The sequence below is a fragment of the Osmerus eperlanus genome, chromosome 15 (assembly GCF_963692335.1).
Source record: "Osmerus eperlanus chromosome 15, fOsmEpe2.1, whole genome shotgun sequence".
Classification (NCBI taxonomy): Eukaryota; Metazoa; Chordata; class Actinopteri; order Osmeriformes; family Osmeridae; genus Osmerus; species Osmerus eperlanus.
In genome coordinates, this window is record NC_085032.1 from 10,909,134 (window position 1) to 10,925,915 (window position 16,782).

At 47.2% G+C, this 16,782-nt stretch overlaps 1 protein-coding gene across 1 annotated transcript in view; it reads right to left on the reverse strand.

Moving 5' to 3' along the window:
- Positions 1-15,020, reverse strand: part of malrd1 (MAM and LDL receptor class A domain containing 1) — a 31,661-nt gene extending 16,641 nt beyond the window's left edge. Inside the window, exons 1-19 of the mRNA XM_062480150.1 lie at positions 14,790-15,020; positions 14,350-14,487; positions 14,117-14,205; positions 13,863-14,024; positions 12,959-13,055; positions 10,233-10,370; positions 9,980-10,132; positions 9,256-9,361; positions 8,680-9,047; positions 8,124-8,563; positions 6,948-7,035; positions 6,672-6,857; positions 6,324-6,483; positions 5,158-5,314; positions 4,950-5,060; positions 4,081-4,294; positions 3,728-3,975; positions 2,373-2,652; positions 609-854 (exon numbers count right to left, since the gene is read on the reverse strand). Coding sequence (XP_062336134.1) covers positions 609-854; positions 2,373-2,652; positions 3,728-3,975; positions 4,081-4,294; positions 4,950-5,060; positions 5,158-5,314; positions 6,324-6,483; positions 6,672-6,857; positions 6,948-7,035; positions 8,124-8,563; positions 8,680-9,047; positions 9,256-9,361; positions 9,980-10,132; positions 10,233-10,370; positions 12,959-13,055; positions 13,863-14,024; positions 14,117-14,205; positions 14,350-14,487; positions 14,790-14,976 — 3,568 coding nt within the window. The 5' untranslated portion in view covers positions 14,977-15,020. The remainder of the gene's footprint in view (positions 1-608; positions 855-2,372; positions 2,653-3,727; positions 3,976-4,080; positions 4,295-4,949; positions 5,061-5,157; positions 5,315-6,323; positions 6,484-6,671; positions 6,858-6,947; positions 7,036-8,123; positions 8,564-8,679; positions 9,048-9,255; positions 9,362-9,979; positions 10,133-10,232; positions 10,371-12,958; positions 13,056-13,862; positions 14,025-14,116; positions 14,206-14,349; positions 14,488-14,789) is intronic.
- Positions 15,021-16,782: the final 1,762 nt, after the last annotated feature.

Consider the following 16,782-nt stretch of genomic DNA (forward strand, 5'->3'; position numbering starts at 1 on the left):
TCATATGAAATAGATACACAGCAAGACAGAGAGGAAGGGAGAAAAGGGGCATGGAGAGAAAGAGGGGTTTCAAAGAAAGAAGGAATGTGTGATGGAGGAAGAAAAAGGAGAAATGAGAGGAGAAAGAGGATGGGAAGAAATGGACAGCGAAGGTTAGCCTGACCAATAAGCATCCAGTCTCTTTCTCATCAGGGTCATTGAGCCTCTGGGGACAAATTACACTGAGGTCACTGGGGTGGGAGGGAGAGGGGTATGCGGGTCAGAATCCAATCAGTGACACTGCCCTTGGTGTCACCCCACAGTGCCAGATAGGTACCCCACAATGCAATGATTAAACCTCCAAACTTAGGAGGGGAAAAAAGTTTTGCAACTATCAGAAACTCCAAGGCTTGAGTGTGTATCTAGATATACAGCATGTCTGTATTAGCAATAGCATAAAGAATGTACAAGCTACAGCCATTCCATTCACTTGAATTCTCACAGAACTAAAGTATGACACAATAATTATATTGATGCATACTTAGCAGATACTTTTATCCAAAGTGACAGAGGGGATTTTTAACATCTTGATCTGCATTCAAATGCAAGTCATGACACTTAGTTATTACCTCTCTCGTTGTTTAGAGTATGGTCAAATGGTGGGTGAACGCTTTTGTCAAAGCCACCACCCAAAGTCCAATCAAAGTTATCAGCCAGGGAACTCTTCCAACCACAGCGACCGTTCTCGAAGGTGCAGGAAGTCCCACAATCCTTTTCATCTGTGCCGTCGCCACAGTCGTCTGTGAAGTCACAGAGTTGCTTCGGACTAAAACACCGGCCATTTTTGCATTGCAGGAGTCCTGGCAGACAGGGCCCTGCAGTGAACACACACATAGCACACACACGAACCCCACACAGTAAGCCACAGGAAACACAATTCACCACACATTGAAAACATAAAATACAAGCAAGGATGATTGAATCTGCTTTTCCCAAAGCCAGTTTAAATCACAGTTCATTACAGTCTTGGGTGATGGGTGATGGTGTTGAGTGTAATGGATTCCATATGAAGACAGGGGGGAGCCAGAGCAATCTTGGGGTCGGTTGGCTGATATGTTTGCCATGCCTTTTCACCCCCATACATCATGAACAGCAGCTATCAACGGTCAGGGGTCAAGGGTCAGACAGTGGAGGAGCAGAGCACCATTCCATCGAGAGGTTAAGCTGAAGAGCGCTCCAGAAATGCTACAGTAGATTATCTCCCACCATATGAGTTCCTGCATGACCCAGAAGAATCAATGCATTCTTAGAAGTGTAATTTCATCATCTGAAAACAGTGTTCGAAAAAATAAAGGAGACAGCTGTACTCGTGGACAAGTCTTGTGACTTCCTTCCTTCACAAGGAAGTGGAATTCACTTGGAAAGTGGAGGGTAACCAAAGTGAAAACATCTCATCTCAGTGATGTATTAGTTTCTCTTTCAGTGGCTTAGGAGGACAAAGAAGTGGAACCTTAAGCTCCTATTGTATGTGGAGGAGGAGAGGGTGGGGGAGCGGGGGAGGGGGATTAGATGAGAGAGTGAGGAGAGTGGAGGGTGTGGGGTGGGCGGGCGGTCGGGCGGAGGGGTGGGGGTGGACGTTGTTCGGGAGTCCGCGATGGTTCTGAGCCAGGCATTCCAGCGACAGGGTCAAAGAGAGGGTTGGGGAGGTACTAGAGAGGGAGATGAGGCGTGATGAGGGGCTGGGGGGGCAGTAATTAAAGCAGAGAAAGGGGAATAAGTCTCTCCAGTTTCTTTGTTCCTCTTCAGGTGCAGACGACCAGAAGGAATCAGCTCTACCACACAGCCTTACTGGAAGACAGGAGGACATCCCTCTCCTGTCTAGGTAACCATACTGGCTCACAGCCAATAATGAACACACATTCACAACATTCTCCAGAGGAGAAAAGCTGTTGGCTGCGACTAATGGCTGCTTCCTTTCAAGCTACACTACTGCTGTAAAAAGGACATACTTCCTGCCCCCCCCCCTTGTCAGTCCTTTCTCTGGATCTGAAGAAACGTTAGTAAACTTGTCAGCATATACAGTAAATGCCATCCTTACTGTTTGCCCCTGTTGCCCTCTGCCACAAACCCCTGGCCAACCTGAAGAGCACACTGCCCCCTGGTGGATGAATGCTACAGGAGAGGCCCAGAAAAAGCAGAAACAGAAAAAGCTCCAGTCTTGTTGAGTCAACCAGTTCTGCTTGGCTAGACCATACCCCTAATCGTTTCTGTCTTCTGGGCCCACTTAGTCACTGAGGTGTTTATGGACAGACTTCAGCCCAATGGCTCCCACTGGCCTGCGAAAGCTCACTAAGGCATAAGGACAATGAGGAGAGGAGGACTCTGAAGTTTACCCGGAGGTGACGGAGGCTCCCCTGGAGAGGAGGAGGAGAGCAGACATCCAGACGAGAAGGTGATGTCATCCAGACAGACGTCCCCCTTAGCGGTGTGGCCGACCGTGCCCTCGAACATGACCCGGAAGTCCACGTGGGAGGCCAGCGCGATCTCCCTGCGCTGCCAGTAGTTCCCCTGGTCTCCCGTCAGGTTGAGGAGCAGCAGGGGAGGGGAAGAGGTCACCTGGAGAACGTGGAGGGATCCGATGCCGACTCCAGACATGTGCAGGTAGAAGCGGATCTAAGAAGATATGGTATGTGAGATGGTATGATATTCAACGATAGGATATAATATGGTACGGTGTGTCATGTTGTATGACGTGATCTGATCTGATGATGTGAGAAACCCATACTGGTTTTCGGGGTCAAAGTGTTCGTGCATTGTACATTCAGAATAGTCCAACGCAAAGTTGTAAAAAGTCTGGGTGAATGATAAACATGAGAGTCACAGTATGCTTTACAATTACCACAGACTTTCTGCTGCACCCTGATTAGTGGATGAAAAACAGTGGTCTCCTAACCACAGACCAAGAGAAGGAAGTTGAAGCCTATTATTGTAGAGGTAATTAGTTTTCATGAGACTGGTCCTCCCAGTAGACCCATTTGCTTCCCTCTTCATTTCCTGTATTCGTTAAGACCTGCCCACAAAGCCAGCTTCTCCAACACAGGCTGGAAAACGAGTTCTACAGAATGACTCTCCTCCAAATGTCACCTGACACTGGGCCAGAGAAGTGAGGCAAAGGCAGGACAATAGAGGCAGCTGCTGTTGCTGCAACCAAACTACTTCATCTCCTCTTATCCCCTTCCCTCATCTCATCTCTTCTTCATTCATCTCCTATCTTCTGCTCTGCTCTTCAACTCTCCTCTTTTCTCCTCCCTCCAATTTCGAGTAATTGGAGTCTGTCAGCTATATTTTGAGATTGATTGACAGGTCTTCCCTGGGATGAAACCAGACACTGCTACACATTGTCAGGAGCAGTCAGTCAGGAGGTAGGTTCACGCACACGTACACACACAGGATGATGTAAGACTGGCTCAGTATGACTGAGAAGAGAGAGGGTGATAAACCTGCCTTCCTATCTGGTCTGAGGGGAAATACTGACATTGTCCTTCAAGCATGTTTGATCTTTACAACCTAATTATCTTATAAAACTGATCCCTCGTCTTCAAACTGGGTTTGACTTTTCCACCTCCAGCCTCAACTCCATCCTTCACCTTCAATTTCAACTCAACCACAAATCCAGACAGATTTCTGTTGACCCCTCTCACTTATTGCCCTCTAGACGCTGACCCCTGACCCTTGACCCTTGACCCACCTTGCACTGCTTGCTCCTGTGGCTGAGGAGGGGTCCTGTGATGCGAGCGGAGTCTCCGACCGCCTGGGGGAAGGAGGTCTCTAGGTAGAGGTAGTGACCAGACGGGTCTCGCAGGGTGTGGTCTGTGGAAGGCCCTGTGCCAACCGTAGGGGTGCTGCCAGCTTTTAACAGCCAATCAAAATCATCCTCCTTGCACTGGCGCCAGGAGCAGAGGTCAAACTCAAAGTTGCAGCGTCCGCTGAATCCCTCTATGAGAGGAAAGAGAGGAGTGGTTTCGTTCTACTGTAAAAAGACACAAAGAAACCCTGGTCAGCAGGAGAGGCATTTTTGATCAGGCAGGAGAAAAGCCTCACTGCAGATGTAGAGGTCCTCGTCGGAGCCGTCGCCACAGTCATCGATGAAGTCACAGAGGTTGCCGTGGGGGATGCAGTGCCCGTTGGCGCAGGCGTAGTCCTCAGGACCACAGGGTAGCTCAGGGGGGAGGGGCGGGGCACAGCTCTGGAAGGCAACGTCATCAATCACCACGTCTCCAAGGTAGCTGATTCCACGCTTGGCCCGGAACATCACCTGACCAATAGAAACAAGCCCCCCTGTCAGACCTCCTTCAAGACTTCAAACAGTCAAGCCTCATAGAGTGACAGCTACCCAGAACGAGGGGTCTCCCAAGGGTCACTGCAAGAAGGCCTTCAACAGACTGGACATGTATGGCATCAAACAAACATTATTCAGAGCCATTCAAAAGTTCTAATTACAGTTGGATGGTCAGACAACACTATAAGGGCAGCTGTCTGTTGAAGGGCTCTCTGGAAGAGACAGAAAGGGCACTGCGAGTCTCTCTGATTGTGAAAAAGCGTCTGTTGGAGACATGATGCTGGGGTGTGAAAGGTCATTCCGGACACTGATTGGCCTCTGAAGAGTTGAGCTGTGTCTGCCAGACAGAGGGAGGGAGGGAGGCTGGCAGATATCAGAGGATACCGACACAAAGGTCATTATTATGTGGAGCTAAAATGACAAGTCCGGTGCTAATGTCCAGGCCCTGGTTTTGTTTAATGAATGACTTGGGCTGACCCAATCACAAGGCTCCACAGACATAAAAATGCTTCATAAAACGCAACACAGACACAGAATACTCTACCAGAGAATACAATATCTATAAAAACAAACATTTACCCCAGACCGACAGACCGACTTAACCTTCTGTGTAGCAAGATGATCAACAGACCTGGAAGTTGCTGGACTTCCCCAGAAAGATCTCTCCACGTCTCCATTGGTTGCCTTGGTTACCGGTCTGCGACCACACCTCGTGGGTAACATTTCCCAACTTCAACAGCACCTGATGATGACAGCATGGTCATGTGATACAAACCATTATTCAACTGACAGTCTCTTGTCTGAGATTACTTTTAAAGAAGCGTGATTGGTTCCCTCACATGCAGTGCTCCCACGGTGAACCCACTCATGTGGTACCAGAATCCCAGGGTGCACTGGGGCCCAGTGGATGAGATTACAGGAGTCTGGAGGTCAGTGATGTGGCCGTAGCCGCCATTAGAGCTGTCAGCATACATGTACCATCCCTCATTGCTGCCCCTGGTGGCAAAGGTTAACCTTGTTTACATTTAACTTTACACCTGATGAAGTGTCGGGTGAAGGATGTTTCATCTTTTTTTGCACTGTTTGTTTGTACAATATATATCTACCTCGAGTGAGATACTAGTATAACTAGTATTAATAAAAGTGTGCTCCCCCTTACTTTCTGCACACCTCTACAAATCTTATAATCGAAACCCCCCTAATTTAGCAGGAAGCACTGCTGTTTCCAATCTTTATTTTCTGCTCAACCGTGAAATGGAATGAAAGAGCATGTTTGTCCATCTCCAGAGAGTATGAGACATGTCTGTTCTTATCTAGCACCAGACCTGTCTCTCATAACACAGTCATGCGAACACACACACACAGACGCACACGCATACACACATACAGTTACGGAGGCAAAGAGAATTCCAGTCTCTTTGATCCTAGTAGCTGAGCCTTACATTCTGTCAGTCAAAGAACCATGGGTGAGTGGGGCCCTGGGAATCTCTTGCCTGTCTCATCCATCTCCATGAGCTCCCATCACCAAAAAATCCATTCCCCTGCCCCCCTACTCCCCAGCCCACTGCCCCCCAGGGGGAAGAGCCTTCCCTGGGCTTACACAACACAGAGCTCCCCTTCTCTCCCCATAGAGCTGGCAAAGCAGTATCGATTGGCCACGAGGGAAGTGTAAAGGACAACAGCAGGAATTGATGGGACTGAGGGCTGAGATATGACTGCATCTGCCCCTCTGGCCCACAGTCCAAGTAGATGAAATTACGGGAATAGTAAGATTGAGGGTAGTGAGGTAGAGGTAGCAGGAGTGGAACAACCATTCTGATCTGTCTCTTTGTTCTCAAGGACCTCAGATGAGCTATCACACCAAGTAAAGGTGCCCTGCTGCACTGCCCACTCTAGTTCAGTGCCCACGGCAAAGTGGACAGCAACACTCTGAGGCAGAATGTGTCTATCCCCCACCCAGAACCAGATGTGTTGGGTGTAGGGAAGTTCGATGTAGAGTGCTCACAAGGTGTGGTCGTTGACGGGCCGATGGTACTGCTCCCCGTAGTGAATGGTTTCCCCCTGGTCAGGGAGCCACATGAAGTAGTGCTGGTTGTTGGACATGGCCTGACAGCTGATGGTCCACCCACACTGGTCACCCCCCTCAAAGTCACACACCTCCTTCACTGGAGGGAGGAAGGAAGGGAAAAGCCAGAAAGAGAGAAATAGAGAGACAGAGCGAGAACGTTTATTCATTTAGGTACAAGTTTAAACTCAGCCCTTTGGAGTTCACACGTAATAGTGAGGTAAAGTTATAATAGCTTTACTAATATTCACCATATAGCTGTTCCATCTGAGGTGTAGCAGTACTCACCACAACTGAACTCATCTGAGCCATCGGAACAGTCATGTCTGAAGTCACACACCTTACTCTGGTCCACACACTCCCCAGGGGCCCCACACACAAACTCCCCTTCGGGGCAGCTGTGGGGCTGGGCCGTGGGGGTCATGGTGGGGGTAGGCGTAGGGGTGGGGCTAGGGCTCACTGGTGGCAGGTCCCCTGAAGTAAAACAAACACCCTGAATGTGACAGCCCATAGTACACAGCGGGACAGAGCGGGGTGACGTTGAGTGTGGAGGGTCTAAATTACCTTCATATGGGACACAGTCAAGGAATGACAGGTCATCGATGGCGATGTCTCCATTGAAGTCATCACCAACTGTGCCCTCCACCAAGATCTGTCCCAAAAAGAAAGAGGGGATGGGTGAGGGTGGGTTGAGGGTGGGTTGAGGGTGGGTTGAGGGTGGGTTGAGGGTGGGTTGAGGGTGGGTTGAGGGTGGGTTGAGGGAGGGTTGAGGGTGGGTTGAGGGAGGGGAGCAGAGCAGAGTGGGGGTACAGTGCTGGATGGGAGTCTCCAGTGTCTCCTAGACAGATGGTTATGGTGAGCTTGATAACGTTACTGCCTCCTAAGGGTCACAAAGCCACAAACTAACAATCTGCATGAAAAGTGACACCATTTCCCATAATCCATATCACTCAATAACACTTTATGTATTATTGATATGTGTGTTTATGAGTCACACATTTGCATTGGCATCGCACATTAGGGTGGACGTGAATGTTATGGAAGACTGGATAAAAAGCCTTTTCGCTATAAGAAACTTCATTAGCAAGCACCACAGTAAACTACCTTGGGACACAACTTAATTAACTTCTACACCTATCATGCAATGCTGCTGCTGGTTGAACGACTGAGCAGAGAGCCATAACCTAAGCAGTAGGCCCATCTCCTCATTGCAGCACTGCCGTGCATTCTGGGATACGGGAGCCTCCACCTCACCTCAGGCCAATGCTGAGTTAATTAACACATGATGCTCATTGGAAGGGAGCTTGATGGTCTTAACTAGACTGCAATTGCCCAAAGGGGGATGATATGCAGATTCAGGGAGGAATGGACAAAGTGATTCCACCACTGCACAAATATGTTAATGACTCCTTCACAACTTCACAGCATAAATCCAATATTCATGGCTGAAAAGATACAATAATGAACATGTGCCACTATTTGGATTTATTCAATATTGAACTTAGGTGTATTGGTTTAGTAGGGAATATGTTGTTGGTGCGGTTTCACAGCTTTACCGGAGAAATGTGTTTCTTTGAGGTGAAATTAGAAGAACCATAATGATTCTTAAAGCATCACACCAACCAATCCACATCACTGAACTTCTTAATGTGAACATGCCAACACAAACAGATAAAACCTTATAAAATCCTTCTCATTGGACGATGGACCTGTGGAGTCCTGGTGTTCTGTCAAGTTTACCTGAAAGGGCCGGGCACTGTTGAGATACAGGGTCTTCCTGTGCCACAGGTTGTCTTGATTGCCGTAGCGAACCCACAGCATGTGACCATTGCTGGTGCTGGAAGTTCTGAGGTAAACAGCCAGTCGGTAGACATGGGACCCGAACATATGGTAGTGGAACCTGAACACACAGAGGTGCTGGGGTTGACCCTGGGCGCGGCGTGGCGTGGGCTGGAAGACCCGGCTCACCAGCACCGCCGTGTCCTTAAACTCCTGAGGAGCGGAGGCCTCGATGTAGACGTAGTGCCCGTTCACGGTGCCAAGGGTGTGGTCCTTCATGGGACCCGTGTTGAAGGTCGGTGTGGGGCCCTGGATCTGGCTCCAGTCAAACATGTCCGCTCCACTCCGCTCCTGAGTCCAGCTGCACAGGCCCTGTTCGAAATCACACTGCAGCTCTGGGGCTGACGGAAACCAGGAGCAAACAAGAAGACCAGGAGACAGGTACGGATCATGAGGCTAGGACCATGACATTGTGTGTGTGTGTCTGTGTGTGTCTGTGTGTCTGAGTCCAACTCACAGCAGCCCTGCTCGTCCGAGCCGTCCCCACAGTCATCCACCAGGTCACAGCGCTGCAAGTGCTCCACACAGGCCCCGCTGTGCAAGCACCAGAAGTGTGTGAAGAGAGGGCATTCCGTTGTCGCCGGGGGAAGGGAGCAGTTCTGGAAGGTGACATCATCCAGGGCAGAAACTCCATCGAACACGCCCAGGCTGATCTTTGCCAATGAGATCTGGAAGGGCTGGGTGATGCGTCCCAGTTGGACGGTGACCTTGTTCCAGCGGTTCCCTTGGTTGTATAAGGTCCTCCATAAAATGGTGGAGTTCTCGACCCCCTCGATTTGCAGGTACATGTCTGCAGCCCCCACCGATATACCTGAGTTAAAATGCCTGCCGATTGGGGGGGGGGGGAGTCACAGATGGGTGCTTCATTATACCAAGGATACCAACAAGATGAAGCAATACAAATAGATATGCTGCACATCATAGGTGAGCGTTTCTGCTGTGTCGTGGTGTCCTCATAGAGAGAGAGAGATGAGTGCTTCAGACACTTCTGGTCAGTATTTCCAACAGGGGTACCAGCAGGGCTCGTTCTTACCAGAAGGTCAGGGTGCAGTCGGGCGCGGTCTGCTGGAAGCGAGGTCCCTTCAGGACCGCTCTGGGGTGCAGGCTGCTGCTGTTCTTCACCACAAACATGAAGTGACCTGAGGAAAGACAGAAGGCATCTGGATAAAGAGGGAGCACTTCATGACATCACATTACGGCTTGTCCTAACCAGATCATGAAGGCAGGAGATATAGAAGAGGACGTATGACTGGAAGGGAGCGGGGGAGGGGAGGGGAGAGGCACAGATGGAACGTAACTGTAAAAAAACGATGTGAGAAGCTTGCCATCAAATTAGAGATCCTAAAAAATGAGAGGAAGGAAAAACAGCAGGAGGAAGGGAGGCAAGAAACGAGAGAGGCAGAGACAGAGAGAGAAATGGAGGAAGGGAAAGAGAGAGAGTGGGCGAGATGTCTCTTTCCTCTCTATTATCCAGAAAGCTGAGGAAGCGTTTCTCCCATCAAATCTCTGCACTCAGAAAAAGGTCCAACAGGGGCTTTTTCATGGAAAAGTGATAGATTTAATCTGTGAGTAATATTATTTTCCAGCCTTATTTCCTCTGCAACAACACTGAGAGGGCGACAGCGGCCTCTTATCTGCCTAACGTGGCACTTTGCTTTTTCGATTAAGACTGTGAGATGGAGGAAAGCTATTTTCAGACATCATGGGCTAGAGATGTGTGTGTGTTTGACTGATGCTGCCTCAGGTGGTCTCTCTACCTTTGGAGCTGTTCGTGGAGTGGTCCAGCGGGGGGTCCTGACTCTGGTAGTGGGGTGGGACCTCCGGAGAAGACCCCCGGACCCAGTCGAAGCCATCCCCCTGTGTGAACTCGTACCAGCCGCACAACCCCCCCTCAAAGTCACAGTGAGACGCTGCATTGCAATACGGGGAAAGAGATAGAGATAAAACAACCATGAAACAAGTTGCATGGATCAGTCTTCCTCAATACAACCTGGATTTGAACGGACTCACAGCAGTTGGCTTCATCCTCTCCGTCTGGGCAGTGTGGGGTGAAGTCACACACTTTGTTGTCCTCCACACACACCCCAGGGGGACCACAGGGGAACCAGGAGGGGGGGCACCCAGGGGTGGGAGGAGCCACACTTCTGTCTATGACCGGGAACACAAACAAAGCACTCACAGGTTGGACAAAGAAGGAGTACAAACTAGTGTCCTGAACTGGAAAACATTTCCAACAATAATTTACATATATTTGAATGTGCAACATGACTGTGACTTGGCAGCTATCCAGGCTTTTATGAAATAATTTTGATTGCGCAAAGCATTATATGTACAGTAAGCCCCTCCATGTGGGTAGGAAGTTGATTTCATTGACGCACGTCATGCAAGACGTTCATTAAGTGACTTTTTTGTGGGAAATCACTCAAGGCAAAAAAACACAGGCCTGCAGCTGAATCCCTAGACATTCTTTATTGCTGTTGTACATTAGTTCTATTGTTATAGACTGCACTGCAGATGGAGTTAACCATAAAGAGAAGGGACCAATGAAAGATAAGTTGTTTTGATCCATCCAAAAGATGAGCCTACATCTCTTAACCAATGTGATTCTCTCTGTTTTTACAAGTTTACTTGTAAGTAAGCATGGACAATGTGACTCACTAAAGTAGCCCTCTTTCCTGAATGGATCCTTGTTGATTTATATTTACAGACTGTAAACTTAATTTCAGTGAATAACACAATCTGGTGGAAAACATTGAAGTCGTCGAAGCTACTGTAGCAAACAAGAAGAGCCAACATTCAATACCCCACAGGCCAAACAGACAGAACTGCAAGAAATAGGATAGGTTAATTCATAAGGATTCCAACAAACCTGTCAAATCTGACACACTGCTGTGTATGCCATGACTTTTAATACAGAATTCGGTTTTGGAGGCACAGTTAATAACAGTTTTCACCCGGTATCCATGGTTACCATTTAATCACAGGGTCTTTATGGATGGTAGTAAGGCCATAATTTGTGGCAAAGCATTTAGTCTGATTCTGTACCTGTTGGGGGCTCATATTTCACCCCAGCACTTCTGTAAGCTGAGCTGAATAATAAAAGCCACAAGACATAAAAGGAGACTGTAACTGTGAATACATGACAGCTTGTTAGATGTCGTTAGAGACGTAAGCAACATGACAAGCCAGACATTTAATTACAGCTATAATAGGGCTCCACCTGCAGCTGCATGAGTTCCCTAAAGCAAGTGGTTGGAAGGATGCAGCAGGGCACACCTGCAGACAGTGCAGGACGCCGCACGCAAGCGACCCCTGACTTGAGTCAAAGTGACCTCAATGCAACAGGCTGAACGACACTTGGTCTCACCAACCACAAATCCCCTTGATGACCTTAAAATATTTCATCACGGTGTTGAAGCAGAAGAGACTGGGAACGCAGTGACAGAGGGTCCCTGAGCTTTGACACTCCACAAAGCATCTTCTGTCTTCTACGCAACCACAGCAGCCATCTCATGTGACACGAACTATCTTTAAATAGATCCCTCTTTTCACCTCAGCCCTGATTAAATGATGCAAAGGAGGTATGCCATCATGCCGAGTCATTCATGGTTAGTGGTAGAGAAGGAGCACCACCAGACAAGCACACCTGAGAGACACGAACAGCCAGCGTTCAATGAGCGTTCCCCGGCACTGAATAGCTGCGTGTGTGTTTCTGGCTTTGGTGTTCACATCCTTGATGGAGCAGAGGGATCTGCAGGCTCACTGTGGGGAGCCTGTGACAGATGGAGGCAGAGGGACAGAACTGAGAGGTGACTTTGACCTGCCCTCTCCACTTAGACATTCAAGGCTGGTCAGAACAAGCCGATCGCACTCTGCAGCAGATAGACGCAGGGAAGCAGACCCAGGCAGACAGACGCAGACCTGGACAGACAGACAGACAGACAGACAGACACACAGACACACAGACAGACAGACAGACAGACAGACAGACAGACAGAGACAGACAAACAGAGAGACACAGCTATACCCAGGAATGCAGATCCAAACAGACAAACAGAGACTCAGGCAGACAGACAAATCTTCGATCTTCACAGACCTATGCTAGTGTTCAAGACAGTGTTACTGCCACAGCCTGGGAGAGAGATCCAGCACAGACATTTTTAGGACCTTGAGGCCTAAGAGCCCAGTGCTAAAACTAGAAATTCTATAGAAAAGTTACAACCCCTTATTTACTTTATAGACGCAGAGAGCAGAAACTGAAATCCTACTGGGTGAATCATGGCCGTTTTTAAGTTCCCCTATAAAGATGCCCAGGTGTTTGATTCATGTTGAGAAATAGTACTTTGGTCAAAGTGATTGAAGAAAACGATGGTCCATAATTCTGAGGTCTCTGGAGTGTATAAACCCTGTAGACCACTGAATCATAATATACAAGCAAAGCTGCCTTAGGATGACAAGTGACCAAAACATTGAAGCTCTGTGCAGGGTTGGGTTTCACGGTCTATGCTCTAAGGGAATCAGAGAGAGAGTCGTGTTTTCATCTTTTGTGACAAAGCAGAGTTAACAAAGATTTGCTGTACTTGAAGCTGAGTTCAAGGAGTCATCCTAGCTCACGTCGACCTGAGGTTATCAGAGCTTGGAAAAGGTTAGCTACTGTTCCAGAATGTGCATTGACATTTTGTACTTTACCCCCGGCAGGATGTGTAGAGTGAAGCGAGATTAGAGGGCACTCTTACCGGGGACTGTCACACAGCCGTCACCAAAGGAAATGTCATCGATGGCCAGGACCTGTGAGGGGCCGCTGTCAGCAGAGATCTCCCCTCGAACGACCACCTGTCAGACACAAATATTCAATATTTATCTTAACACACTATATCTTTTTATGCTGACACAGGTGTGTTCCTGGTGTGGTGTGTGTGTGTGTCTGCATCTTCTGTGTGTGTGTGCGTGTGTGTGTGTGTGTGTTTGTGTGTGTGTTTGTGTGTGTGTGTGTGTGCTTGTGGCATAGAAATGGTGTTAGTGTGGTTGGATAAAAGAGCATAGGTGTTCCCAGTAATCGGAAGGTTGCCGGTTCGATTCCCGGCCGTGCTAAAAAAAGACGTTGTGTCCTTGGGCAAGGCACTTCACCCTACTTGCCTCGGGGGAGTCCCTGTACTTACTGTAAGTCGCTCTGGATAAGAGCGTCTGCTAAATGACTAAATGTAAGTAAACCATTATCTTTTCCCAGAGTACAAGCTATCAGACTAATGTTTTAGCCCAGGTCAAAGTCCACCTGATTTTAGCCTCCTGGAGCTTTTCTCTTTACTCGTAGGTCTGGCTTGGGTGAATAAATGTGCTGTATTATACAGTAGCTGTGACTTGTTGTGTCATGGTGATGTAGAACTCTCTTTAGATGGAGAAATCACATAGCACTCTGAGTTACTGTACTGAGAAACAACCTGTCATGCCATTACTGGAAAACTAGCATAATCACACACCCTGTCGCAGCTGATTGATCTGAAAGTGATTTCATCTGTGCTACAAATCTCAGTCAGCAAACAATGTTGACTTCTAGTATCAATTCAACTTTTTGAAAAGACAGGGACGGATAGCACACCCATGGCCTAGTGTTGAAGAGGGTGAGACAGAGTGGGAACAGACCCGGAACTGGTGCTGACTGGTAATATGTGTCACAGTCCTCTGCCATGGTTCTGAATGTGGTTCTGATTGGCTCCACACCAGCACATCCTGGTCCAGTGGCTGTGATCGGGTCAGAACCTGCAGACCTCCATTCACCCTCCCCAAGTGGTGATAGAAGGTCAACTATGGAGGAAGGACACACAATTAGTCATTCAGATATGATGTGGGACCAGCAATCCAATCAAGAGAGGGATAAATAGGCTTTATAATATTACCCTGCAAGACTCAGAGGGCAGGAAGGCAGGACTAAGTAGGTAGGCCAAGGACCTCTGTCCTCTAATGCTCTGGAGGAATAGGTAATGAGCTGGGTAAGATAGAGTGAATGAAAAATAGAAGAAGCGAAAGTAAAACAAAGATGGAGGAACATGAGGATAAAATTAAATTAACAATTCAGACTTGGCAGTGTCACATTTATAGCCATTTAGTTTGTTGCACAATTTGTATTTACCGGATTGGTTGTTGGCATGGTTGTGTTTGGGTCCAGAGCCTGAAATGTGGGTTCCTCTGGTCCATACAGAGTCTGTGTCTGAACCAGCTAGCAGGTCACATAAACCCTCCTCAAAGTCACACCGAGTGTACCTAGAACCTTCCAAAACCAACACAGTAAACTGTTAGGCAGAGCAGGACAGCTCACTCTGTCTTTCACGCAGAGATGAACTGGAAACTATAAACTACATTTGACTTTAAAACCTCTGACTCACCCAGCAAATGCCAGGGATAATATTTGTTTATATTTGGAGGTGTTACGTGGCTGTAGTTGTGGGCTCAGAAGTTACATTACTTGATGAACCAGGAGTCGGGTCAATTATTCTTCATAAAATAGTAGACTATGGACACTACTAAACAAATAACTGTAGAAAATAAGGGTCATCAATTAGAACTACTCACAGTCTTTCTCATCGCTACCATCCCCACAGTGGGTGGTGAAGTCACACACACGGTCCTCCGACAGGCATGTTCCCTTGTCACAGGAAAACTCTCCAGCAAAGCAGGCCACAGCACTCACACACAAACACACAGAGACACACCCCAGACAAAAGGCCAGCAGGCACAGGGCCCTTGGCAACCCAGTCATTAGGTAGACTGGAACAGAAACACTCACTCATTCACCCCTTTATTCCATAAAACACGGTCTGGTTTCAAGAACGTTTTAACTGAGGTACTAACTTACAATGTTCAGTTTACCTTTAGATAGTGATCACGTACAAGCTGTGAGCCTGAATCATCACAAGTCAATAAATGGCTTTTATGGCTGTTACTCAATAGGCTGTATGTGTGAGTTCTTGTGTGTGTGTACGTGAGTCAGGGTGCTTGCGTGTATATATCTGTGTGTGTGTGTGTGTGCGCAGGCGCATATCCTTCGCATCATGACTATAAAATATTTGTTCGGACCTGAACACACTTTGCAATTGTACATACTGTGGGATTTTCAGACAGAAGACTGAGAATCATAGCAATAACAGAGAAAAGGGAGTCCACATGAGAGAAAATGTGTTAAAAAGCTGTTCTATGACACTCATAAAACAGTCCACAACTCACTTTATAAATGTATTCTCACACATAATCAAATTTGACATGAATCGATCAGGAAAGGATATCTTTCCGTAATGGGTGAGTTGATTTGTGCGGTAGGTTGCCCCAATGACCTTGAGACAACAGGGAGCAATTAACACCTTGATGGAGGGACCATGGTAAACTGGAACAATTACGAATAAGAATAATTTATTATTCTTATATTGACCCACATTGGTAGCCTAATGACAATATTGTGTCATCCTACAAGCACGAAAAGGTGTATTATAATCATGGATGTTTTATGAATCTTTTCATTGTCATTTCTGACCTCATCTGTACAATTAGGTGTAACAATGACATGATTACAGACCAAGCTCATGTTTCTCATGTTACTGCATCAGTGACTGGATAGGAATTGATTCAGTAAGCTGGAAATGCATCTGATGGTTCTGTGTGCAATGCACAGTGAAAAGGGGGGTAATTTCTTTTGAGTAGACAGGCTGGTGGATGTCTGGCATGGCATCAGGCAAAGCAACTCATTTTCTGTTTAGTGACTTTTTCATTTCATGTTTTTTTGCCAAAGTGACTCACCTAAGTTTAATTAATTGATCCTGGGGCAAAACCTCAATTAAAAAGCCTGCTAATGAGCTACCACAGGGCACATTAGGACACATTCGCATTAACAGTAAGACTTCCTCAACTATATTATTTTTTACAAGCAGTCAGTGTTCCCATACTTAAAGACATGGTGTACTGCAAGTTGGCAGATTTTAGATCAAAGGAACATCCATTCACTGTCAACCCCAGTCCACTTTCAATGGAACCAATGTGTTTTGACCAAATGAAACATGATTACGACAGTATATGGTGAATGCTCAAATGCATACAGGCATGCACAGACACAAACATATACAGGTAAGTTATGCTATTTCAAGTTGAGGCAAGAGTAATAAAAACATTTTTTGTTGCTTTCTTTGCAGAGGTGTTAGTTTCTCCAATCTCTTTGAAGATAATTTTTTTTGTCTCCCCTTTCAGGATTATGAATTTTCTCTATGGGGATTAAATTCACCTTCATGGCCCAGAGAGAGCTCAGCACACTGCGCCACCATAAGTGACTTAAATAAGAAAGACATCTAATTTAGGTCCCACAAGGATTTGGGGGATGGTAACCATTGCAACGATTTGTCAAACGATTTGCGGAGCAATTTGTCTTGTGCTGGCTCAGCTCCTCTTGCAACATATTAAAACAAAGACATGATTTCATTTTCCTCTCCTCTGTAACCATGATAGTTTTTTCTGCAAGCTTTGACCTCAAGTTTTGCTATATGGTGTCCCCTGAAATGTTTCCTGAAGTGTAGGCCAAAAT